General features: G+C 34.9%; 2 protein-coding genes across 3 annotated transcripts in view; one reads left to right on the plus strand and one right to left on the minus strand.

Annotated features, from left to right (window-relative positions):
- The window catches only part of LOC128999938 (tetratricopeptide repeat protein 14 homolog), a 34,684-nt gene extending 28,239 nt beyond the window's left edge, over positions 1-6,445 (plus strand). The window contains exons 18-23 of one of the 2 annotated variants that reach the window (XM_054426727.1): positions 526-661; positions 1,442-1,630; positions 2,784-2,939; positions 4,000-4,188; positions 5,106-5,294; positions 5,833-6,445. In XM_054426727.1, coding sequence (XP_054282702.1) covers positions 526-661; positions 1,442-1,630; positions 2,784-2,939; positions 4,000-4,188; positions 5,106-5,294; positions 5,833-6,226 — 1,253 coding nt within the window. In that variant the 3' untranslated portion in view covers positions 6,227-6,445. The remainder of the gene's footprint in view (positions 1-525; positions 662-1,441; positions 1,631-2,783; positions 2,940-3,999; positions 4,189-5,105; positions 5,295-5,832) is intronic. The other variant, XM_054426728.1, reaches the window with a different exon arrangement.
- Positions 6,446-12,253: 5,808 nt separating this feature from the next.
- LOC129001231 (IWS1-like protein) lies at positions 12,254-27,630 on the minus strand. The gene is made up of 12 exons (XM_054428457.1): positions 27,445-27,630; positions 24,569-25,852; positions 23,813-23,881; positions 22,952-23,133; positions 22,221-22,417; positions 21,229-21,376; positions 20,397-20,459; positions 17,836-17,985; positions 16,706-16,868; positions 13,752-13,875; positions 13,104-13,215; positions 12,254-12,645 (listed from the first exon to the last, which is right to left on the minus strand). Exons 1-12 carry the CDS (start codon positions 27,458-27,460, stop codon positions 12,523-12,525), a joined length of 2,631 nt encoding a protein of 876 aa, XP_054284432.1. The 5' UTR covers positions 27,461-27,630; the 3' UTR covers positions 12,254-12,522.
- Positions 27,631-27,723: the final 93 nt, after the last annotated feature.

Genomic DNA, 27,723 nt, shown 5'->3' on the forward strand with positions numbered 1-27,723 from the left:
CCAAACAAGGTGAAACCTTTTTAGAAACTATTTAAACAGGAAAATACTTATTTTTCCCAAATTATAGTACATTTTTTGTGTTTATAATTCACTATGAGCTAAGGTTGAGTTAGTACTATTCTGTGATAATTTGTGAGTCATGTTTTCCTATGTTTTCATCATAAACTCTTAAAATATTTATTTGTTGTAAAATTTAGGTGAACTACTCGATTATTTCTGAGGCTTCATTCCAAAGTTAGGGGACCAAACCCAGGACTGAAATTAAAAACTCTTGCAAATCCTGGTATCAAATACACTACAAGTCAAAAGCACTACAACTACAATATATAAACATCTGTTGGGCAGATCCATTTATTGTTAAATAACACTTCTCACCTATTCGTAACATTGCCAATCACCTAATTTTTATAATTTAACTCCATATTATTGTACTGAATATAAGTATTACATTTTTTCCCAAGATTTTGATCTAGAATTATATGATTAAAATGAAACCTAGTTATATAAAACTTATTGTTTTAACAGAGAAGAAGAAACTTGACATATTTGAAGACTCTCCCCCTCAAATAAGACCTCCTGAAGCTAAAAATGTTCCGTTGCCATCTGGGGCCCCTCCACCTTCGAGCAAGTTCAAGATGCAGATTGGCTCAGCTCAAAATCGGTAAGGTTCTATTACTTTGTCAAAAAAAATTTTTTGTCATGTGGCAAAGTTGGTCTTTGTAAACTAAGGGATAGCTCTAAATCTTGTCCGAAAACAAAATTGATGGCATCTCTGTGTTTTCTTTATCTCTATCTAGATGTACGTGAATTGAATTTAATATTATAACTTGCAACACATATTTTAGTAAATGTAGCATTTATAGATAGACATTTGTTATGCCACCTGTCAACAGCCAACTGAGAAGAATTCAACCAGAAATTTGCTTAGTCGGCAGATATTCTTCAGTGGGGTTTAGGTCTAAAGAAACTATTCAAGGGACTGTTGGTATTTTTTTATAATTTAATATTTGAGCTTTTTAAAGTTTTTCTCCATTTTTTTTTATATTCTAGCCTATAAAAATAGTTTTCTCCAGACTAAAAATTATTTATCATCAGTTAAAAAAACAACTATTGTATCATATTTTTAGTCAGACTTGCGAAATAATTCCTTCTAGGGTTTTCACTTATAAAAGAACACAAACGAGAAAAACCAAACAAACTTTGTATAAACTCACCAATAAAAGACCAATCTCCCGCATAGTCATTAAAAATAAAAGCACCCTCCACTGTGGGCACAATTAGGGAAGCTTTGCTAGCATAATGAAGTAATACATTTGCATTTTTAGGCTTACATATTGAAATAGTTATGCTTCATCATTCATTTTGTCATTAACATTCACAAAACACACAAGTAGAAACATTAGTATGGTGTAAACATTAATTCCTAATCTTTACACTGAAGACTGAAGAAACGAGGCGATAAAACTGAGGAGAAAGATACTTGGGATGAAGTGGGAGAAAAGAGGTTCATTTACATGAGCGAGACAATCACACCAAGCAAAGAGAAAGAAACCAAAACACTTCCAGATAAGAAAAAAGAGGTTGAAGAACAGTTGGCTAAGGCTCCGATGATCCTGGATAAGTTGGGAGGGTAAGAAGTGTTTCTTGCATTTGCTACACTTTTATTTATGTTACGCTAAATTAATTTTATAGAACATGTTGACAAGTAATAAATAATCTCGATATTACTGCGATAACATTGTGATAAATGCTCATAACACCAAATTCATGTTTACTAAATTTAATACTGTTTACCACAATACCAACATGAATAAACATTAAATTTTATTTAGAAAACAAGATTTGATTTGTGACCAATTAATTCGTTACATGGCATTACGTCAATATCGTATAAAAGCTCGGCTCTAAAACATCTCAGCCCCGCACACCTGTATCCTTTACTTAACGTGATTGAAAATGTTGGCAATAATCTGTCATATAGCCTGTATATTGATGAGTTTCACCTATACAAAAATGTTAGGAGAAAATCAATTTGTTCAGGTTGTGTGTGATGTGTTAATTAATGTTTTATATTTAATAATTGCTGAGCAAATGTTACAACAAGGGAAATACAATTTTGAATTTTATTTTTGTGTTGGTACGGGCCAGACTTTTAAAGTTCGGGACCAGTTTTTAACTCTGGTGTTTGGGTTTCGGACCAAATTTGGGTTGGGTCATATATGGTATAATGGGCCTAAGATAGTTTTTATTAAGACTTTCTTTCTGATTGTCATAACTGTTAAAATAACTAAATAGCTAAATCATAATAAGTTGTCAATGAAAATTAATATAAAAAGTTGATCCAATGAAGTAATTAAAGTTTCACAATTTTAGGGCCTGTCGACTGGCAAGAACATGCAAGAAGAATATAAAAATTCTATGTTTCCATGCAATATGTATCATTCATTCCCCGCCTCTTAAGTATAAAACCTCACACTTTAGCATTATTATTTACATCATCATAAATACCTAATTTATCTATTATTGGAATTAGTACAGTTTAACATAAAAATTATATTTTATAAGGCCTATAATTGTAATTGGTGTATAGTAAAATAGTTATATAATAGTGCTTATTTTCTTTGAAAATAAATTGTTATTATTTTTTTGGCCGACCCAATCTTGGGCTGAAAGATTGGTGGACCCGCAGACCCCTAATTAGATTAGACTTTTACACTGCCTATACACTACAGTGCCTTAATTATATCAATTAAGTATGATGTAAAATATTTCTAATGCCACAGATTCCGTATAAATCCATTGGCTGCTGAGAAAAAATTAGACGACATCACACCACAGAAACGTAAGCTGCGACCCAGAGTAAGTGAAAGTGATTCTTCAGATTCAGAGGGAGCGGCCAAGAAGAAAGAAAGGGCTGCCAGGAGTCCGGGATCTTCAAGGTAGACTAAAAGTGAAAGGCTACTGTTTGCAATTTTAAGGCATTCTATGTAAAAAATATCAAACCGTTAATTTTATTTTTTCCGTCCCACAAAAAGTTTAAGGCATAGTAAAAAAGCATTAGGTCCATTAGTTTTTCTGTATATTGAGTCAAAGCAGAGATAAATTGTTCAGTGCATTTATACAATTCATAAAATAAGAAGTCATAAACCATTTATAATAAATCATAAATAATGGTTCTTGAGTTTCAGAGAATGTTAAACACTGTAACATGTCCTGATATTCGATTTCACATAAGAGCATTAGGGGGCCTAAGCTTAAAGGATTTTTGTGAGGTTAGCAGGCTTACATAAATTAAAATTAGTCTATTTTTTTCACAGAAACATAAAACTCTAAACCATAGGCCAAATTCTTAAGTTGAAAATGCCGAATAAACCTAATTGTTGTGTATAAGGGTGTAGCATAGAGCACAAGGGCCTAGATTTTTTAGGATTTTTTGAGAGGATAGCAGGCTTACCTGAATGGGAAAGAGTCCAAACTGGCACAGGAAACACAAAACATAACTTTACACTATATACACAAAACATTAGTTAATGTTTTGTGTATATAGTGTAAAGTTATGTTTTGTGTTTCCTGTGCCAGTTTGGACTCTTTCCCATTCAGGTAAGCCTGCTATCCTCTCAAAAAATCCTAATTGTTGTGTATAGTGTAACATTTAGTGTTTGTTGTGCTAGAGTATATTACCACAGCAAAACATTACTGAAAAGTCATAGTTTTTCATATTTTTAACTGCTGGTAAGATCTAACAACTAATCAAAGTATTACGGGAATGAGAAACCATCCATTGTGGGATTGAATTATTAATAACTTAATTAAGTTTGTTCCTTAGATTTTGTTCTGCTTAACATTAATTGAATCATCAAAACATCCACATTAAAAAAAGGAGATTTATCAAAGAAATATTTATTACAATAAATCCAGCCTGATTATGATGTGGATTCAAGTAATCCAAACCCTAACACTAATATCATAACTTGATCAATTTTATTTTGACTTCCTCAGGTCTCGCAGCAGGTCTCGATCACACAAGAAGTACTCGAGTGATTCACCTCCGCCTAAGAAGTACTCAAGCAGTTCATCCCGCAGTCCCTCCTATCGCAAGGACCGCAGCCGCAGCAAGTCTGGGTCTTACCGCAGTGATCGTGAACGTCGTCGTTATCGCAGCAGTGAAAGCGGCTCGTATCGTAGCAGGTGAGTTGTTGACAAAAAATTGCTATTTAATAGAGGTTAGCAGCCACTATTTTCTTGCATTTACCCGTCCACAAGGAGCACAGTGGCCAGTGTGTAGTATGTATCCAGCAAAGCAAGGGGGGAGCCGGTTATCTTGTACCAATTGTAGCCAGTACCAATTGTATTAGTGAAATTGATACATGGAGAGTTATCACTGGCTACTCAACATCATATAATGGGCACATTGAATAAAATATGGGTTCGATCCAAACAAAGGGACATGGGTGTTCAATGTGAACAGACAAATACAAGGTTAAAACCTCTTTAGAATAGAAATACTAAAATAATTGGAGTACTAATGCAAAGCCTCTTTTGTAAGGGTTGTAAATTAAAGTTCCTATACGCCTTTGATTTGCTCTACTAAATTAGCTACACAAACTCTTGAAATATTCAAATTAGTGGCAACAATTTCAAAATTCAGTTGTGAAATTATTTAGTCTAAGAAAGGTTATGTTTTTAGGAAAAAGCATTTAGCTTGGATTAAATAAATAAATATAGGATGGAGAGGACACAGCTAACTCACCTGATGAAAGGTTGCAGATGAGTCAAAGAACACATAAAATCACACACATAATTTACTTAATATTTCGCCTCTTTCAGAGGCTTCTTCAGAAGTAGGCCTAGATGGTAGTTACAAAACAACAAGGTTGTTTGTACAACCAAGGTTGTTTTGTAACTACCATCTAGGCCTACTTCTGAAGAAGCCTCTGAAAGAGGCGAAATATTAAGTAAATTATGTGTGTGATTTTATGTTTTCTTTGACTCATCTGCAACCTTTCATCAGGTGAGTTAGCTGTGTCCTCTCCATCCTATATTTATTTATTTAGTCTAAGAAAGTATTTGTCAGCCGTTATTCCAACCAAATAAATTATTTTTAGATCTTACTCCAGATCCCGCAGTCGTTCACGTTCCATGGACTATCATAGACGGTCACGCAGCCGCTCAGACGACCGTCACCGCTACCACAAGTATCCTGGTCGCTACCCTCGCAACCGAGGTACTTACTACAGACCTCGCTTCCAGACTGGTTTCAAGACTAGACCTGGAGGATTCTTCCCTCGGGGCAGGTGAATAGTGCTTTGGAATTGTTTAATGTTGTTTATAGCAGACAAGGTTTTACAAGCTTTACTTAATCTTTTTGGGCAACAACTTGTGTCTTGGTATCAATATTTTAAGCATCAATTTAAATTTGGGTGTAAAAAAATAGTTATTGTTTATCACATCACCATCACTGTGTGTTTTTGGCTTTGTTGGTGTTCTTGTATCTATTGTTTGCCACCGGGATTCTCATTATCGAAAAACCATCATTTACAAGTAGAAGCACTCATGGGTTTAATCGCCTAAAATGCAATTATTTACAAACAAATTTATATTAACTCAACGGTATAGTCATTTCCCTTATGCATTCACAATTAATTTACATTTACAATAAGTTATGGCCGATGGGGTTTTTGTTTTCATCATTGATTTTTATGTTAATTTTGTAAGAAAACAGTGAGCAGAATCTTGTCAGTAAAAGAACATGATCACTTTTCTAATCTTTGAGATACTATGTTCTAGTAATCAGTACAAAACACAGTACAAACTGCTGTAATGTCATGTCAGTTTTGTTCCCAGGGGCGGCCCGTGGAGACCTGGTGGTCGACCTTTCATCCCTCGGATGCGGGGTAGAGGACGACCGAGGTTTTTCCATAACAACTTCAAACCTCGTGACGATCGCTACCGTCGCTATGAGAGAGACATGTCACGGTCCGATGACGACGACGGCAGTCCGATGCGTAAAGTGGATGCTGCCAAGGAGCGGATTGATAGAATGTTGAGCGAAGACAAGCGCCACACAGGACCGTTGAGCGAAGGAGAGGAAAGGGATGATGATTACATTGACAGGAAGGATTACGATAGAGAGAGGCCAAGACAGTCGACAAGTCCGGATATGGATAGGAAGAAGGAAGGAATCAAGGAGGAAAGGAAGAGTGGGGGAAAACCGAACCCTTGGTGAAATAGAGACTACAGTACATTGACAGCTTCTCATTAGATAAGTTTATTTTGTTAATTCAGTCAAAATATTGTATATATTTTATATGCATGTACTTCTTATGTTTTAATTGAAGATTGTGCTACACTAAGATGGTCAAATAGTGTAAATTTAGATTTGATTAGCGTTACCTGTGCTAGCTGTTTAGGACCACTGTTTATAAATAAATTCACTTTGGTGTAATCTGTCTTTGTTATTTGTGGTACCTATACATTTCTGTTGTGCTCCGATGTCATAAAAATGTGGCTGTTCTGCTGAGTTATGTTTGAAAACCAGACTATTTATCTGCCCTACATCTATAATAGTCAAGACTGAGATACTCGTTTGAAAAACTTAAACTTACCCCTGTGGCCACTGAAAATTAAGTTTTCTAGCTTCACCAACAATGCTCCTCCATTCTCCTCAATCACCTGCCTCGTAGACCCAGTCTGGCAATGTCTTTCATTACTTTGACTTCTAAATTGTCTATAAACTCAATTTCTATAAAATTAATTTTAAAAACAAGTTTGTTTTTCTATAATACATAAATGATAACAAGTTGAGTGCATTTGAAATGTTATGAAAACAAAGTAAGATATTTTTACAAATGGGCCGATTCTCAATACTTAACTGTGTGTTTAGAACTTTGGTTTTAATATCCAGCATAGTCCAAATTCAATAAACATTTCAATCATGTAACAACATTCTCAATTTCAATAACAACACCACATCTACTCACTCATTGTTGCAGTGGAAAAGAACTACAAGTGCAATTTTGGATTATGGATGTCATTAATGTGAAATTGTCAAATTTCTGTTGAATACAAACAACTGTTGATACTCAAATCTATTCTTCTTTATTTGTCAATGACATACACATACATTTTACATTAAATACCGTCAAAATGCTTAAGTTTTACTTACAAATTATAATATACTGAACAATTGGTTTTTTCGTGGAGAATAGCTGAAGCAATACCAGGTAAGGTTGGGTAAGGTCCACAAGGTTTGGAAGGGAATTGTGAAATGGAGGGCAAAATAGCAAGTGAGGGGAAACAGAATTGAGGATTCTACCAATATAAAACAATAAATCGACTCTGCCATAAACTCATAATCTTGAGAAATTTTATGTGTATATTGGTTGAATAATGTATTGTTAAGTACATAAGGTCGTACTTCATGTGGGGAAGTACTTCATTAGGTTAGAAGACAAGTGATGGAAACCTTAGCATGTTACCCCGATGAGGATGAGGTAGGCATAACGTTGAAAACACATATTTTCTGTATAATTTTAGGTTAAATTCTTGAGAGTGCACTTTATTTCTTAGTTATAAATAGTATTTATTAGTATAGTAGTTATAATAGTAGAGGAGAACCAGTAGGATGTTAAATATCCGTTTTTGTCATAATAATTTGTAAGTTAGTAAAATAACCACAAAATCTAGAAGACAAACATTTGTTTGTTAACAGACACAGTATAGCTGACTGGTTGCTGTGCTCGATCTAAGGGTTTCTGGGTTGATTCATTCTGGACCCAGATGCAACTAACTTAGTATAGCGTATTGGTTTCCCCTTCCAGGAACTGATGAGAACCTCTTTAGATAAGGAGTGGGGGGCGTGACGTCACTTTGCTCTTTAGGGAACGCCATTACCGTAACGAGACGATATGATTCCATCGGTGTTCGTGGCGTAGTTGATAGCGTCTCGGACTCGTGATCTGGAGGTCTCCATTTCGAATCCCGTCCATTTTTTGTCCAAGGTTTTGCTTAGATTGCAAATACTTCTTAACTGTACATCTTTTGTTAGAATTTGAGGCATTTATAATTTTATTTATGAACAGAACTTTTTTTTAAATTAGTAAACCTTCATTAGATTTTTACTTTAACTTATATATTTTTTATATTATCATTTGATTTTTATTTTATATCTTTTTTATATTATCAGCAAGTTTGGTTGGTTAGGTTAGGTTATGACAGTTTAATTTTATAACTAAAACTTAATGAATTTTATAGTTAAAAAGTTAATTTTGTAACTAAAATATTATAAAATAAATTTAAAGATTTTCTTAAATCAACTAGAGCGGCTCTCCCAAATCCCCCACTCTTTCGCAGAAAAGGTTCTCATCAGTTTCTGGAAGGGGAAAATGAGACGCTAGTACTAACTTAGTGTCAGGCAATTAATGATACCATCCAAGAAAATGTCAACATTAGATAATATGTAATGAGTAATAAGACCAGGGTTGGGAATGCTCCCTTACCCTTACAGAAAAAACTAAAATACCCATAATTGAATCATCCAAGTATTGCTGCATATTTTAATAAAAACCAAAAGTAGTCATTATGTGATTAATACTCAAGAAGTGTATCTTCCAAACAATGTTGTTTTAAAATACATTCATAACACAAACGTCTTCAACAAGTTAAAGAAAGGCAAACTCTAAAATTAATTCAAGGACATCAATAAACTTGTTTACTAACCTAATAACTAAATAACTCTTAATTTTAAATATATTATTTTCTAAAAAGTTTAAGAACAATTACATGAGATGAGAACTTAGTTTTTTTTTCTCACTGGACCCACAGCATACCCTGGTAGTTAGCCTTTTATTTAATAAATAAGTGATCCTGATTAAGAAAAATCTGATCTTGGAAACAAATCTAAATAAAGCATTTAACTCCATTCATTACATTACAGTACATTCATTACACTACATAATCGCTTTCATCACTAATCTTTAACTCTAATTCAGATCAAAGCGCAGCATTTGTCCATGTCCCAATAATGATAATATTTTATGAGATAATATTACGATATTGAGTGTTTATTTGTAATTTATAGGTACCAAAAACAAAACATTCTGTTTCCAGTTTCCACTATCATTCCCTTATCAATTTCCTGCCATGGAAAGATAAAGCTTGCTCCATGAAGATAACTTTTGTACTTGAATGTATCCAGCAAAACTAGTTTCATTTTGATCTGTGGTAATAAATAAATTCATTGTTTGTCAACCTATGTTCTGTTTCAAGTGTTGTTATCTATCTTAATTGCTTATTATATGATTCAGAGATAAATGAACACACCTAAGCAAACAATTGGTTTCATGTAGCTGGTACAGGTTTATGAGTGATGAGTGAGCACAGACGAGTCATGAGCATGACAGTGTTTTTATCACCGTGTAATACTGCAGATAGTTCCTGTGCTGCTTTTACTAACCTTAGAACTGCACCAACGCAGCAAGTGAGTAAATCTAAATAGTTTAAAAAATTCCATTTAACTAGAAGTTTATTTACCATGGGCAATTCAGTCACTCATTGCTCATCGTGCAATACATCTGACAAAGAAGTAAAAATCAAATGCACTAACCACTTAAAAAATACATGCAACAAAGCATTTCACGAGAGGTGCATAACGAGCAAATTGGCACAACGCTCTTACCACAACTTCAGCAAGGAAAATTGGTTCAATCAGGGTTGGTTGTGTGACGAATGTTTGCTTAAACAATACAACATTGAAACAGATATACCAGGCCAGGCAAATGTTTTGGGACTTTCTATATCTAAGTTACTTAAGGACAATGAAGATATAAAGCTTCAACTTGGTTTTCTCCAGTATACAGTGGATGAGTTAAAAGAAGCTATGAAACACAAGAATTAATTTGACACAGGTAGTGTTGTGTACAGTAATGGAACTGAACATGGATAGGTATTATGTACTAGAGCCCTGTGAAGCTGAATAGTCTGGACTTTGACTGTGTTATGAGGTTATTAATAATATTTTAATGTAAAATAAAGTTAAAATTATCATTTTGAATTGCTTTTTATTTTCACTTCTTTAGTTAATTCTTCACAAATTCTAGGTTATGAAAAACTTGATTCTTGTGTTTTTCTATAGACCTACTAAGTTAATGGTTTTGGTTTACTTCTTTTTGGTTTTTGTAACAGAAAAGTACATACCCTGGCTTTGCTTTTAACTCAATAAAATAAATTTTGTGAACATCTTCTAGGAAAAAAGTGATATCACTGCTTATTGTTTTAGAAATTATAACATAAAGTAAAAGAAAAGAACTTTTACCATCTAACATAATGATATTCAAAACGAAATAAAATATATTAGGCTTACACAGGGTGGAAAAAAGTCCTGGGACAGTTAAATATTTCAAAAAGTAATAAAGATAGAGCTTTAAAACGTGGTACACAGTTACTGGGCATTAGAATCATTTTTTTAACACATTATTAAGTTGATATGCACACCAAATTAAAGGCTTTTACTAGTAGAGTTCAATGCCGCAAATTTAAAATCAAACGAACTACCTACCGAGTCAAAAATGGCAGCCGTTCAAACATATTTTGAATCTTTGAACGAATGCAATTTTTTACTCAATTGTTATTTTGAGCTCAAATTTGAGGCAATGTATTCTACTAATCCCAATGCAATTCTACCAAACCCTTTAATTTTATTAGCTTATTAACCTATCCACACAGTTTTGATTTTCTTCCGACTTCCTATTAACATGTGTCCAACAATTGCCAAGGCATTTAACAGTGATCTAGAGTACTACTGGCAAAAGACAAGACAGCACTACTGGCCTACACAGTTTACATGGCATCAATTGTCGTGACAACTGGGTTTTCAGGGGGTGGGGGGCCTCGCTGGGCGCAGCTCTTGTCCTCAGTCTACTCACGGAGACAACTGAATTTCCGGGCAATTGTTACGGCAGTTGGCAAGGCAATTGGGCCAAAGTGTTTACACAAAGCCAATAATTTCATGCCAGTCAGTTGTCTTCCGACAATTGTCTCACCAACACCGTAAGCATCGTGTAGCATCGTTGTAAGCATCGTGTAATCCGGCTTAAAAGCTTGATAAGTTAATTCTCGACTTTATCTTTGAATTTATTTTGGTAAATGGCATTAAAAGAGATGAAAATACATTTTACATTGAAGTCTTCCCCTTTTGTTTGGACAGCCATTATGGCATATGACACACATATTGTAATTTTGGCCAATGCTGCTTGAACAAACATGCCATACACTTTTTATTTAGTGACGTTGGGTACAAACAGATATCAAAACATCTTCTCTTACACTCCTTTCTCACTACATGATATTTTCTGTCCAGTTATAAGCCGTACAATTTGATTCCATGTCCAAACAATTCTTTCTTTCACACTAAAAAGTTACGACACTGAAAATGATGAACTGATACACACAGTCACAATACACATAAACAGTATACAATTGACAAGGGCTGACGGGCTCACGTCCGAATAAACATCGAATAGTGTGCAAGGCCTCATGCCTCACTAACGCACGGCCACGGTGCGACAACCATCTGGTTCAAAGTCAGTGGACAGCTGCAAGACGGTACGGTTCTTCACAGTCGCCAGAACCGTGTAGTTGTAAGCTCCGTCCCTACTTGCCTCACGGATGCATGTTTAGATGCAAGGTTAGATGAACCAAGGTTTAGGTTAACTAAATCAATGAATTATTATGTTAAATTAGGTGTAAAACTTTTTAACAAGTTACCATTGACTTTTCAGAAGATGCCTCAGTAAGCATTTCATAATAGATTGTTGATTGGTTTTAAATTGAATCCACAACGGATGAATTTTTAAATTTTTAAATTGACTCTTCAGGCCTAGTATAATTTTTGATTTCAAACATTCCATGATTTTACTGTGATGTGTATCTAAATTAAAGGCTGCAAATTAATCCATGTAAATCATTAATTATGTTACGATGTCTATTGCAAATTTTGTAATTTTGCTGAATGACAAATAAATGTCTTATTCTTATTAGTCCAGAAGACTTGAGTACAGCAGACTACCTCTGGATCAGATTCGATAGTTCCCATATGGATTAGTTTCAGAGCAGTATTGTTTGGTTCTTAACATTTTTTAAGATCCAAAGCCCTCCCTCTAGTCATCAAATGATAAAGTGGATTGAGGATAACACATCAAAACTATATCTTTGTACAGAAGAGCAATGGGAAAATAACCGTCAGCTTCTATTTACAACGTTTATTTAAACAAATCATTACATTAAGCCTAAGACTATTCATACAATACAAAGCTTACAATTATTTCAAACGTTAATATACATTTTACAAATATCTTAGTTAATGTATAAGAAATAATAATTCACCTTAAATCCAGACTTCAATCAAAATATATTTTAAATTCTACACTTTAATCAAAATATATTTAAAAGTGTAAAGACGCAAGAAAATAGTTGTTGAGTCAAGCTATCACAGACGAGCCGAAGTCTTTGAAGCCTTATCTCAGACTACAAAGACATTTTACGACCTTCAATTGATATTTCCACTGCTCGCCTAGCTTTGCTGAGTCTTTTAGTATCAATGAAGTTCTTCAAGTGTTTCTCAAACCTGTTAGCTTGTTTCTTTGAGGTCTGAAAAAAACATTGATATTTAATACAAATTTAATTCTATTTGATACTTAATAGAATAGTCTGTAGCTTTCCAGTGACTTTTAGCCATAAACAATTAGGTATCTGTAATGTGTCTTATTAGCTGTAAAAACAGTAATAATTGCCTGTACTACAAGTGGATCACTCAGTACAGTATGAAAGTGTATGAATGCACTATATTTTCTTTCTATTGTTGATACAAATTTTGATGGATGGAAAAAAATTAAACAACTATTTTTTTCTCTTTTTCTACAAGTTAAACTGATGGAAAGACTTATTGTAGCAAACGAACTTCAACCAGGACGTGATTGAGCCATGCGAATACTTATGAAGTTAAACGGGGCAAAGCCCGTGGGTACAGCTAGTTTTATTTAAACCAACTCTTGTATTTAAGTTGAGTACACATTAACTGAGCAAGTTGCCCTCTATAGTTTACTTACTTTGCTCATGTCTACATCACTCTTCCACTTGGGCCTGACGACGTAATCCTTGTTGGAAGGGATCGGAACTCTGGCTCTTCCAACCCAACCTTTGTCTCCAGGGCGTAAAATACTGCAACAAAAATATGCATAAAACAAACTTTTTGTCTTTGAATTTACATTTTAATTACTTGTAAAAAGAAAAGAACAGCATTGGTAGAACTCAACAACAAATTTAAAATAGCTACTTTTGTTTGAGTAGCCTACTTCATAACTTCTTGATTAGCATTTAAAATATATGTGGGTGCAACTTAACGGATTGAAATACATCAACATAATTAATTTACACTTCTACTATAATTTACAAGATAGTATATAAATTATATGTTTAAGATCTTACATTGACTCTTGAATTTGACGAGTCATCACAGCCTTAAACTCAAATAACACTAACTGTTTTTTTTTTTACTTAGAAACTCAAGTTAAAGGTTTCATCCTCCCACTGACTAGTATGACTGGTTGAAATCGAATGTCAATGGAACAAATTGTGTGTATTCATGTTTTTACTATAGTATAAGTGTAAGTACACCGAGTAGTGTTTAGAAGACATATTTCTTTTGACCTACAAGGACATTCAAAAACCCCATTGAGTAAACAGATTATACTCACGTTCCCTCGCCAGTGATGGCCTTGTTGAGGTCCTTCTTGGTGGGGGAAGGTTCGTCTACAGAGCCTCGTCGTTTCTCCGGCATCTGTTCCAGATCTCGCTGATGTCTCTCTTCTCTACTCATCGCTGCACAACATCATACAAGGTCACAAACAAGATAATACAGGGTGAAATGAAATGAAATGAAATGAAATGAAATGAAAAATGTCTTTATTTAAGAGGCGAAGTTAGGACTAGCAAGTCCTCTCTACCACTTAACCTCTAAAAACATAAATAAACTATCCACTTTATAAGTAAAATTAAATAATCTAAGGTACCATATTATAAAAATGTTGAAATTAAATTAAATTAAATTTAAACCCAAAAAGTCCATTCACACAAGCCGCCAACAACCCGCCACACCAGCGCCAGAGACTCATTCATGCCTGCTACTCAAAATCATAGATTTTATCTCTGCCCCAAACCTTGCACGGTTCTCTATGGATTTTATATGGTCAGGAAGAAAATTCCACATTCGAATTGCAGATACTAAGAAAGATTTATTAAAAACTGTTGACCGGTGAATTGGTGTAGATAAAAGAAGAGAGCCTCTACGAGTGGAACGGGTACTGATGTCAGAGATGAAATGGAAGTTATCTGATAAATACTTAGGAATTTTACTGTTGATAATGGAGTGTAGAAGACGGAGGGTGTGAAATTCCCGAAGTTCATTTAGCCTCATTAATGAAAGCAGGTTGAAATAGGGAGTGACATGGTCATATCGTCTAAGGCCAAATATGAATCTGATACAGGAATTCTGCGCTCGCTGAAGTCTGCTAGAAACCTCATTAGTCATGTCATTGATCACCACATCACAGTAGTTGAAATGAGTCAAGATGAGAGTTTTTACTAACATGATTTTCAAGTTTAGTGGAAGGTAGTCTGCAAAACGTTTGATGGTGTGAATAGTCCCAAAGACCCTGTTACAAGTGGAATTTGCTTGGTCAGACCAATTCAAATGTTTGTTCATTGTGAGTCCTAAGTTTCTCACTTTGTCGCAGTAGATAAGGTCTTTTCCGTCAAAGCTAAGCCGTGGTGCAGTGAGTAAGTTTATTTTAGTCATTAATCTGGGGTAGCCAACAATCATTGCTTGAGTTTTGTCAATGTTGAGTTTAAGTCCGTTGTTTGTGGCCCAATGAGTTATTGATTCAATGTCAATGTTCATGAGCCGCACAGCAGTATCCATCTCGTCTACATTAAAGTGAGAGTAAGTCTGTAAGGGTGTTTACAAACACAAATAAACTGTTTTCTGGGGACTGTCGTGGACCTTCTGAGTCGTTTCAGGGGATACTTTATGTGTAATGTGTCATAATAAAGGGTGCCGCAGGGCCACATGGATTTGATTTGAGTAGTATAGCTTGGTGGGAATGGAGTGTCAAAGTGAGGGATGTATTGTTTTGTAGGTTAGAACTAGTTTAAACTCTAACTAAACTAAACTTAAACTAGTGTGGAGCATTGCTTTTTTGCTGTTGAAAGAGATTGGGGATGCTCGGGAAATGGAGACAACATGTAGGCTACTTCAGGCCAGATAAGGCCCATAGGCCTGTTGGAGGTATGGTCTAATGATGGCAGCGCAATAGTGGTGAGTCAAAACCGAAAGTGACATATTGGAAAAGCGAGTTTAGCAGAAAAAAACACCGTAACGATCACAACGAAATTGTAAAGGTCTTCCGGGATCGCAGCAACACCCGCGATCACCCACTGCAGTTAGTTGTGATTATTTACTTGATACAACAGCCATCTAAACGCCGTTAATGAGTGGGAACCTCAATTGTAGGCTATTGGTGACAATGATTTAAAAATTTAATTTACCCAGTCTTTTACAACACTGATTTACAGTATTTTTCCCGGTTACCAAAACTCAAGTAGATCACCCACTGCAGTTGTGATTATTTACTTGATTCCAAAAGTCATCGAAATGCCCTTTAAAGAGTGGAGTCCTCGATTGTAGGCTATTGGTGACGATGATTTAAAAATGTAAGTTTCCCAGTCTTATACAACACTGATTTAAGGTATTTTTCCCGGTAATCAAAACTCGAGTACAGTATAATTCAATAGCCATAGAATCTCCAGGATCCTGACCTAGATGATGGTTATTTTAATTTACAGCTTTAAACATTATTGTACTTGGGATCAATTAAATCCATTATGTAAGTCAAAAAGTCCATTGAGGTATCTCTCTGGATTCAATGAATGGTTTTCGACCAGTCCGGATAACAGTTTTTCCGGCAAAGCGACGTCCCCAAAAACTCGTTAAAACGGACCATTTAAATGCATACTGTATACAGTATTTGACTTTTAGGAGAGCATTGTATTTACACGTAATCACTGGTTTCAAATCTTTCCCACGAGAACAGTCGTTTCAATACCACCCACTTCCTGCCGATCTAGTCCGGTTATTCCGATGTGCTGATAAAAATTGTCCGGTTAAAGAGATGTCATTTCCGCCGAGTGTAGTCCGGTTAAAAGGTGTCCGGATAAGAGGGAGTCTACTGTAACAGCCAACTACATGCTAACAAACTACATTGTAGACATTGGTTTGCAATATGAAACTAATAACTTAAATCTGACAAAACAAAAATCTACATTTTGAGAAAAAAATACTGTGAGGTAAAAATTCATTAAAAATTTCAAGACAATTTATGAAACTCCAGGGCAAAACATTTAGATTTAGGACGAAAGGTCAAGTTTATGTTCTGTTCCAGGACTTCCAGGACATTCAAAATTCCAAGATACATGGAACTCTGAAGTAGCATTCTACTGCATAAACATTTTATACAAATCAGGTCCAACCAGCAATAAATTATAAATTAAAATTCATGAAATGTGAAATTTCTCCATGACCAATTCTAAATCTAGGCACCAAATCTCATAGGATGACATTGGAAAGAGGAAAAAATAGTAACACATTAATTACCTTTAAAGTCTGTAGATAGGTTGAAGATAGGTCTGACCCATTCATTGATCAACCGTCCAGCCAAGTCTTTGTTCTCCTTAGTCTCTTTGGGGTGTTTGTACAGATACATTACAGCTTTACCAATCCCAGAGTGTTTCAATGTTGACTGGTCTACTCGTGGGAACTGGGAAATAGACACAATTAGCAACAACAACCAATTTAAATAACAAAAGTTTTTGAAGAATTAGATTATTTATTTAAATATAATACAAACCTTATAATCACAGACTAAGAGGGAAAATATAAAATTTGGTTCACTTTGCACTAAATTGGTCGGGCTCTCTAGCCTCGTCATTGTAGTAAACAATTTTTTTTCTGGCTTTCTCCAAACTGGACGCATTTGGAAGAATGATAAGATGAGGCAGCTTACTTTGGTACTGAGAATTTGCTCCTGGAGAACACGAACATTAGGCTTTCTTTACTGATAAAATAGTTAAAAGTACGTATGAAACACACACAGGAAAACACATTGAGCTTTGAGTTATTGGAAACTATTATAGTTGTAGGCCAGAAAAAATTAATTGCTATGTAACATGCTTTCAGCTAGTTTTTTCTCTATCAGTAAAGTAATCCTGTCGTTCATCCTACTCAACACAAAATCCGAAAAATCTGGCCAAAAGCCATCTTTACTAAATAATTTCTTAGGCCCTAGGTCTTAGGTTTAATGTGTTAGCCTAGTTAAGTTTTTTCACCTGAGGACAAGATCAGATTCAAGATTCCGAAACGTTGTATATCATTTATTTTACCACTGTGATGGAAAATGTCTGGAATAAACCTTTGAACAATAATTTTTAGGTGTTGATTTGTTGATATAAAAATGATCAGAAGATAAGTCTACAGCCTAATAATGAAATAGGACCTAGCGTACATTTTTTTGAAAATTTAAAGTAGAGATAAAGAAGTAATCTGTCTTACACAAAGTTTTTGTTGATTTTGGGGAAGTTTATAAATTTACTAAATGTATAACTAATTTATGATATACAAAGTTTGAAAAAAAGCTGTAAGAAATTTCTCTTTACACTGTTACAGAGCCATATGATTGTTTCACTCAATGACTCAGCAGTCATTGTATATTTGAGTCACTGACTCACCTCCTTCAGCAATCGCAGAACACTATCTCTAATCCTCAGCGAAGGCAGACTCCTGTCAGGCATAGGAGCAAGCCAATCTGTCAGCACACTCAGTACATTGTGCTCGATGAAGGCCAACTGAAGATCATGCTTCTTCAGTTGACTCATTACCTGTGGCAAGCCAAAGATTAGGAAGACAAACTCTCTTCAATTCATACCTTCTATAGTTGGAAATGCTGTTAGTAACAGTAAAAAAATCTATACTTGGGTATAGTGTATGGTATGTGTTTCTGGGACCAAATTGGACCATTCAGGTAAGCCTGCTATCCTCACAGAAATCTAAGGTGAGGTTGTGGCAGACTGAGAAACTAATGCAGCAATGTCATTGGTTTGTCCTTCCACTAAAATTATATACAGGGTGAGTTTTAATTGTCCCCCCCCCCCAACTTTTTTCTACATTTTTTCAAATATCAATCCCAGACCACTTCCAAACATTGTTGGGTAGTAAGTACTTCATTTTGACTAGGTGGTCATTTCCGGCCGCCATCTTGGATCCGCATCTCTTGGATGGTGCATATCTTGGATGCAAAATATTTTTTTCAAATGTAAAGGTGGGGTTGTGACCCATTATTTCGAACTAGATTTTTACCCTGATTACAATGCCGCAAACAGTTTAAAAAAATCTTGATTCATACCAAAGTTATGAGGACCTTTTAAAACTTTATTTTTAGCCCATTTTAACATTGTGCATTTACAAACTAAGACCATAATCTCAAAATAGTGCTAGATAAAGATAAGTATACACTACCAGTCATTGCCAACCTATTTCCACTTGGTTATGAATGATGTATTTTTTCGGCCGCCATCTTGGATCTGCCATTTTGAAATGTGATAAATTATTTTAAATATAAAAGGGGTGTTGTGACCCATCATTTCGGATTACTTTTTTAAGCTGTCGTCAATTCCATGATCCATTTTTCATTTTCATATTTTGATTTTGAAATATTAACATTTTTAACAAAAATATTGCAATGTTTCATAAATAAAACTTGATAACAAAAAATGGATAGCGGCATTGAGTTTAGCTTAAAAAAGTAGTTCGAAATGATGTGTCACAACACACACTTCATATTTAAAATAATTTATCCCATTTCAAAATGGCGGATCCAAGATGGCGGCCGAAAAAAATACATCAGTCATAAATAAGTGAAAATAGTTTTACAATAACTGGTAGTGTATACTTCTCTTTATGTAGCACTATTTTGAGATTATGGTCTTAGTTTGTAAATGCACAATGTTAAAATGGGCTAAAATAAAGTTTTAAAAAGGCCTCATAACTTTAGAATGAATCAAGATTTTTAAAAACGGTTTGCGGCATTGTAATCAGGGTAAAAATCAAGTTCGAAATAATGGGTCACAACCCCACCTTTACATTTGAAAAAAATATTTTGCATCCAATATGGCGGATCCAAGATGGCGGCCGGAAATGACCACCTTGTAAAAATGAAGTACTTACTACCCAACAATGTTTGGAAGTGGTCTGGAATTGATATTTGAAAAAATGTAGAAAAAAGTTGGGGGGGGACAATTAAAACTCACCCTGTATATATAATAAATAATATATAAAATAACATGGGTAGTCTACCCTTTTTTTATATTCTTTTTTTATTTAATAAAACACGAATTATATAAATTAAATATGTATATATATATATTTTTTTAGAGGTTGGCGGCCTCTTTTAACCTTGCATTTGCCCGTCCACATAGACTACAGATCTGTGCGTATCCAGCATAGCAAGGGGTGAGCCAGTACAGTACGAAGGTGAACTGTACTGATAAATTTTAGTGGCAGAGACCAGGATCAGAACCCACGACATCACTGCCTTGGGCCCGAAGTCTGTGACGCTACCAACTGAGCCATATCAGTACACTTCATTGCTTAAAGCTTATTTTTGGTAATTTAAGAGGATATTGGTGACATTTTCTGTCTCGATTAGTAAAAAAATTGTTTACATGACGTTTTTGTAGTTTTTGTCTGCTAATTTGGGATCTTTCTCACATGAGGATGGGATCGGATCCGGAAGCATCATTAAAATTTGGTTATCTAATTGTGATGGAAAATGTCTGCAGTAATATTTAAATTATCAGTACAGTTTACAGTTAGTTCTTGCACTTTATCGGTTCAACTTTGCTTTGATATTCTTTGCTTGATTGATTTGGCTCAATGTTTTCAAGTGGTTTATTCACCCAAAACATGATATTTTACATTTGTACAAATGTAGGCCTAAGTATTAAAAATATAAATTTTCAAATTACTTAAAATGATCTCATAACATTTGAATATTCTTCTAAAAATAAGTATTAGGATACTATCATTATTTGTACTTTTCCAACGTTTCTTGTGTTTAAAACTACACAAAGTTTATGAACTCCTCCAGAAACGTTGTGTAATTTTAAACACAAGAAAAGTTGGAAACGTCCAAATAATAATAGTTAGAACCAACGTCAAAATGCATTTTAAACCCCTATAAAAATAGCCTAAGTGTTACGGCCTAACAGATCTAGTGAGATAAGTCCCTTACCTTGGGCAACATTGCAATTTTGTTGATTGCTGGCTTTCCTAATTGATTCAACTTGCGGTCCTCCTGTAATGCCAACCATTTGATTTAACAAAATTTTACTAGCAAGTTTGAAAAAATACACAATAGACCAAATCTAGTTTTAAAACCATTCTTTAGTAATCATAAAATACAGGGAAAAAATTATCATCCACACACGGCTGACTTTCATTTAATTAACTAAAATAAGTTTTAAGTGGTATGATGACTTTAACTTTGCCTTGAGAAACAAGAAAACATTCAAAACAGAAAAAAATACAGTAATGCTATTGATCAAAAGATAAATAGGCAGAATGAATATGTCAATACAGTATAATAGGGCATCTGATAATTTGGAATTAAATAATAATAATAATTAGTTAAGTAGTCAGTAGTTTTGTAGACATATTTTGAGCAATCATCTGAAGTCTGGTGTACTTGGAAAAATAGCCAGATGCTCATATCTATCAAAAGTAAAAATAAAAGTAGTAAAACAAAATCCTTCCTTAATAGTGTTAGTGTTTGAAATTCTACTAAAATAAAAACTTTTACAATGACAACAATTTGAACAAATGTTTGATCTTGTCAACATTAATTGATACAGAATTATGAGGCAGACAAATTTAAATTGGAATTAGAATGATACAATCACATTCAAGTTGGAAAACCTTTATAGTACTCGCCACCCTAAGTTGAGGCAGCCTAAGGCCGCACTAGATATACGCCATGCGGCCTTGGGCTGCCTCAACTTAGGGTGGCGAGGACTATAAATAAACATCAGCATTTGAAACAAAACCTAAAAACAAAGCCAGTTTACCTCAGCAGCATTTTTCATGTCCGACAATAATTGAGCGATGATGTCATCATTATCATTAATGAGGTCAATGTCTTTCCTTTTCCTGCGTTTTGAGCTTTCCTCCTTCTTCTTCAAAAGCATCAACTCAAAGTCAGAAGCTCCAGCGTCCCTACGAATGGAAGCAAAACTATGACAAACTTCACACATAACTTACCTCAAACACTGTTTGAGTAAATTAAACATTAAAGGTCATGGGATTAAACGATAATGGACATTGTCACAAGTATTACTCATGTTTGGCTGTTGCATAATCATGTAAGTATAAGAGATTCAATGGTATAAAGTAAAGAATGAAACTGTTTTCATAATGTAGAATCTTTTCACAATATAAAGTCCTGGTAAAGTTCTGAATCATCATGTTATTCGATTTTTTTAGAGGCCAAAAACCAACTGTTTTAATTTTTATTCATATAACGATAACCATAGCAATTTGGACGTGGTTTTTAAGTGAGCAACACCGTTTCTGTATCCCATTTAAAATCTCCATTAATGAAAATCCATGCAAGTGAAGCAAGCATAGCACTCAATTAACTGGCAGTCCTGATTCCTGATTTACGTTTTATGTCCCCAGAAGCCAAAAATGCAATCTGTTCGTGATCCTTCTTCCTCAGAGGGGCAAGGAGTCATAAGAAAATCTTAAATTTAAACATAGGTTGATATACACATCAAATTAAAGGTCTTTGTTAGTAAAATACAATGCCACAAACACAAACTCAAACTGACAACCGAGACAAAATTGACAGCTGTCCAAAGATTAATTTATTATTATTTTTCAATGCTATAATACGCTAGGGCCTACCTACCTCCTCAGGGGGGCGCTCGCAAGAAGTCAGAAGAAAATCATAAAACTAAGCATAGGTCGATATGCACATCAATTGTTTAGTCAGGATTGCTGCAGCAGGGGTGTTAACTATGACCATTCAACTTAAACATGTTTGACAGCCCAGACTAACCTGTTGCTAGGCCTATCATTATCCGAGTCCTCGTCAGATATGTTAGGCAACACGGCTGCCTCTCTGCCTTCCCCGCCTTCTGCCCCTTCCCCTTCTTCTGGTGGCTTCTCTTCTCCCTCTTCTTCCTTCTCACTTCCTCTCCCCTCTTCCTGTACACCTTCGTCTTCTGAGTCCGATCCAATCTTTCGTTTCACTTTCTGTAAAACAGTGATGATATATATCGGCTGTTGAATAATATTATGAATAACATACGTCTTCAACACTTTTCCATATTTTAACTTGTACTGTAAACATTTACAAATATAGGCTACATAAAAGATGTTACTAAATAAATATGCATAAAAGATGTTATTAAATAAATATGAATAAAAGAAGTTACTAAGATGAAGTTTGACCAGTCACTCTGATCATCGTCAGGCCCTGATTGAAGACTCACAAGATTAAAATAATATTATTAAGTCACTTAAAAAATAACCAAGTGTTACCACAGGTATATTTTTAATACTTTTACCCTGGTATGTTTTTTTTAACAAATTAAAAACGAGTTCAAAATGTTTTGTTTTAAAAAAGCTTACTTTGTTCTCTAAATTTGAAACACATAATATTTTCAAGTAGGCTACATAAGTTATGAGTAGAAAATCACAAGCTGATTCCAATACCCAACTTTCTGTTAGCCAACCTCAAGATCTTTTGTCTTTCCATAACTATGTTACTACACCAAACTACTGCACCTTTGGGGTATCCTCTTCACCCTCGGAGTCAGAAAGTACAGCTCGCTTTCTCTTCTCTCCTCCGTCGTCCTCATCTTCCGACTCAGACAATACGGCTGACTTCTTCTTCTTTCCTTTGGTAGCCACCCGAGCTTCGTCATCTGACTCGTCTTCCATACTTCTTTTGTTTGGCTTTCGATTCTCTATAGAAAGGAGTATGAGAGATGTCAATGCTCTACACAAATGGAAAAAAGCACTTGGTACAGTAGATACTCGTTAATTTAGCTTGTTGACGACAGTGCCAAATAATGTAAAATATTGGATTACATACGTCTTTTCTGTAACAGCAGTTATTGCGAGGATAGCAAAAATACAGCTAAAGTAGAACTAAAAATCCATCCAGGTCAGGCTATATTTCCGACCCACTTCAACCGATTGCTCGCAATATTTTTTTAACCACCCCATACCTGCCAAACTTGCCTGGAAAGGTTCCAAGCCTTTAAATACTCAGTACAAACAACTGAAGTAGTTAATGTATGGTTGGATGCTTCCCTCCTTGCTTTTGAAAATAAGTTCATATTTTAAATGCCAGCAACTTTTGACATACAGCACAACACAAAAAAGTCTGTTTTGAGATAAATACCTGCAGTGCATGTAAAGATACAAAAAAAATATGAAAATTGTAAATTACATCGGCCTATTGTGTTTTTATATATATATTTTTGTAATACTTACGGTCTACTTTATTAGACAAATAGCAATGATGTACTTTTTATATTTCTTAAGAAGTGATATAGTATTCTTTTTAAAAGAGGAATAGGCTAGATGTTTTGTTTTAATACAGTAGATTTACCAAAAAAATAAATGAAAAAAATTAATTACCTTTTAAATCATTCTTGTTTTCATCTTCTGATTCACTGTCTACAACTGATCTGCGTTCTTCAATTACCTCTGTTTATACAAACAACACAAAAAGAACACATTAAGAATATGAAGAACAAGGATATGATAGGTATGGAATGATTCCATTCTAAATACGGCAGATAAAATAGTGTTGTACAAAATACCTAGCCTACAGTAAACCTCACTAACTCGATTGTCAAGCTATGCAGAACTGAAATTTTTAATGGGTACATTTTAATAAATGTACATGGAGAATTATTTAGGTTTTTTAGTGCGATATAATGTGTTTTAACTAACAGCTGGTTGAATATAAAAATATTCTATAACTATGAGGTTAGTTTATTTACTCTGTGATTTTGTCATTGATTATAGGAAATAAGTAAGATTCTATAACCATTGATGTTTACGATTCACTTCAAAAGAAAGCTTATGGAAATTATTTTACTAGTCAACTTTTTGAAAAAAGGTTGGGAAAAATAACAATGACCACATGTTTTAATTCACGGACCACTCAATTCCCGTACGTCTAGGACGCTCCAACAGCTTGTGTTAATTTAAAAAAATAAGGATAGTAGGCTATAGCAATTTAAATCAATAGGGTTAGCCTACTTCAAATTTTGAACTAACCAATCTCTGTACTGTTTTTGCTTACAAAATCTTAAAAAAATTTAAGTTTTCTTTTTACTAATCCCAGCTTGCAATACAGTATTTTTAATTAAGTAAAAGTTAACTTACCTTCATCGCTTCTTGCTCGAGAACCTGAACGAGATCTACTACCAGATCTGGATCTTGATCGGGAACGGGATCGGGATCTGGCTCTGGACACCGATCTTGATCTTGAACCTGACTTAGCTCTGGATCCAGATCTTGACCTTAATTTATCCCTTGATCCTGATCGTGATCTAGCTCTTGAACCGGAACGTGACCTGGAACCTGATTTAGCTCGTGATCCTGATCTTGATCGAGACTTAGCTCTTGATCCTGACCGTGATCTGGATCCAGATTTTGCTCGTGATCCTGATCTTGATCTTGAACCAGATTTTGCTCTTGGAGATCTTGATCTTGACCTGGATTTTACCCGTGAACCAGATCTAGATCTAGAACCAGATTTTGCTCGTGAGCCTGATCTAGATCTAGAACCAGATTTTGCTCGTGAGCCTGATCTAGATCTAGAACCAGATTTTGCTCGTGAGCCTGATCGAGATCTTGAGCCAGATTTTGCTCGTGAGCCTGATCGAGATCTTGAACCTGATTTAGCTCGTGAACCTGAACGAGATCTTGAACCTGATTTTGCTCGAGAACCTGACCGAGATCTTGAACCTGATTTGACTCGTGAACCAGACCGAGATCTTGAACCTGATTTAGCTCTAGATGCCGATCTCAAGCCAGCAGGTGAACCTGATCTAGATCTTGAACCAGATTTTGCTCGTGAGCCTGATCGAGATCTTGAACCTGATTTAGCTCGTGAACCTGAACGAGATCTTGAACCTGATTTAGCTCTAGACCCAGATCGAGATCTTGAGTCTGATTTTGCGCGAGATACAGATCTAGATCGTGAACCAGACCTGGCTCTTGATTGTGACCTTGATCTTGCTGGTGAAACGGATCGAGAACGAGATCCTGATTTAGCTCTGGATACAGATCGAGAACGTGATCTTGACTTTGAACGTTCTTTATCCTTTGAATTCCTCTTTACTGGAGATATAGATCTCTCTCTGGACTTTGAACGTGATTGACGAGACGTAACACTTGATGATCTTGAAGAGTGTCTTGAACCTGCGTTTGACTGTGAATGTGCTGGAGATGGGGATCTTGGACCAGAAGGAGAGCGAGACTTGGACTTCGATGCCTGGGAACCACCATATGATCCAGAATTCGACCTTGATCTATTTGCTGCTGGGGATGCGGAGCCTGATTTGTTTGAAGCACGAGATCTTCTGGACGATGTTGAAACCACAGACTGTCTATCATCATCACTTGCTTCTCCTTGATCTTCTTGTGTTGGACTCATCGGTGTATCTAAATCAGAAAAAAACAAATCTTAAAAGTAGGCCTAACTTATTGTTGAAATCAAATCTTTTAGAATATATAACACTGACATCACACTTTTAGGCTAAATAAAAGTTACTTGCATATAATTTTTCCATACATCTTCCTATTATCTTGGTAGGTTAATCAAAGATAAAAAAAATATATACATGTGTGTGTGTGTAGCCTACCTATTTGGATACAGAATTATTAGCCTATAGAGCATGTTTTTAGCACCATAGTAATGGTATTAATGTCCACCCATTTATTGCACAATTGTAGGGTTTCATTAAAATGTAACTTATCTTAGAAACTTAAAAACAATGTAAAGTATACTGTTTTATATATCATTTTGTTTGGGAAATTATGGGCTTCAATGTAATACCTATATATAAAACATTACAAAAAAATGTTTCTACAATTTTTGTGGGGGTAACATTTCTAAAAAATTATAAAATAACTTAAGTGAAAAAAAACTTTTATTTGCGCTCAATAAATTTTTATAATTTAGAAGTCTAGGCCTACAAATATTTTAAAATGGCCACTTTGTTTTAAATTTTATAAGGATTACCAAAATATAATAATGTAAGGAAGTAACTTAAATTTGCAAATAAATAAGTTATGGGTGAAGAAAAACAGATTTTGTACATTTAGCATTTAGCGTTACCTAGCTAAGAATGCATAGCCTAACCATAGCTAGGAATCTGGCCGATGATTTACATCAATATCACTACCTACCTGCTTCTTCAGGATCATCAACCAGCCCTTCAAAACCTTCTTATAATGCTACAATATTTTCGGAACTAAAATGAAAAGCGTCTAGAAACAGACATCAGGAGAAAGCTAAGAATCTGCCGAAAACAACGATACCAATCTCGATCCAGTTCAATCTGATTCAGTCAGACCCAGAGCCTTCGCCGTAAACGATGTTTGTGTGTTGCAAAAGCGACACATAAGTTAACACCACGGCGGGTGTGTTGTGCGTTGATACGCTTAACACTCGGAGCGTTAAGAAACTGTAAGTACCTTTTATTTGGATTAAGGTGGTAAAAATACTACCCAGGTACATGATATTGATACTGTGATGTCCGTTAGAGTGTCCTCTGTTATCGGTAATGTGGTTCGCGGCCATATTTTTCCGGAAAACAGCCAGCAATGGATTTTTTAAGGCGCGCACACTACTTGTTGCCGAGTTATTGCCAGGTTCACACAAGTTATAATGATGCACTGAGCCATTTATTAAGATAGGTGTATAATAAGTTACATGTATAATATATATATAAGTATATATGTATATTGTTACTAATCATTTGTTACTGTAACTATTTAGGCCTGCTAGGCCTAGGCCTATTTATTTCTGTCATTTCAAGTTGTGAATGTATTTTTTTCCTTGTAAAGTGGCTAAGTTAACTTATGCTGTTGGAAAATAGCCTAAATAACTTAAATAAGTAAGGGTTGGTAATCAAAATAAACCATTACTACTCGATATAATTGTTACAATATGTTACTTTATCTGTGAACAAAAGGAAATTCTGACAGTAACCTAGAACTAGCCTTGACTACATTTTCTACATTGGTCCTACCTTCAATGGAATTCATTTTGCAGCTTCCGTAAATGTGATGGAATAATTAACTTTCAGGCAGGCTCTTAAAGAAGATTCTTATGGTGTTACAAGTGAATAACAATATCTACTGAAAATAGTAGAAACAGATCAAGTAATAAATAATCTTGACTTGAGTCTTCGCCTAAGCCTAAGCTAAGCCAGCTAAGCTAAAAGCTTTCAATTTCAACTTTCTTTGATTCAACAGTAGAACTAGAACAGTCTCAGTAAGAGCAGAGTTAACCCGAAAACGAACGAAAC

The sequence above is a fragment of the Macrosteles quadrilineatus genome, unplaced genomic scaffold (genome assembly GCF_028750875.1).
Source record: "Macrosteles quadrilineatus isolate MER2022 unplaced genomic scaffold, UCM_ALF_1.0 Scaffold_8__2_contigs__length_117827958, whole genome shotgun sequence".
In the NCBI taxonomy this organism is placed as follows: domain Eukaryota; kingdom Metazoa; phylum Arthropoda; class Insecta; order Hemiptera; family Cicadellidae; genus Macrosteles; species Macrosteles quadrilineatus.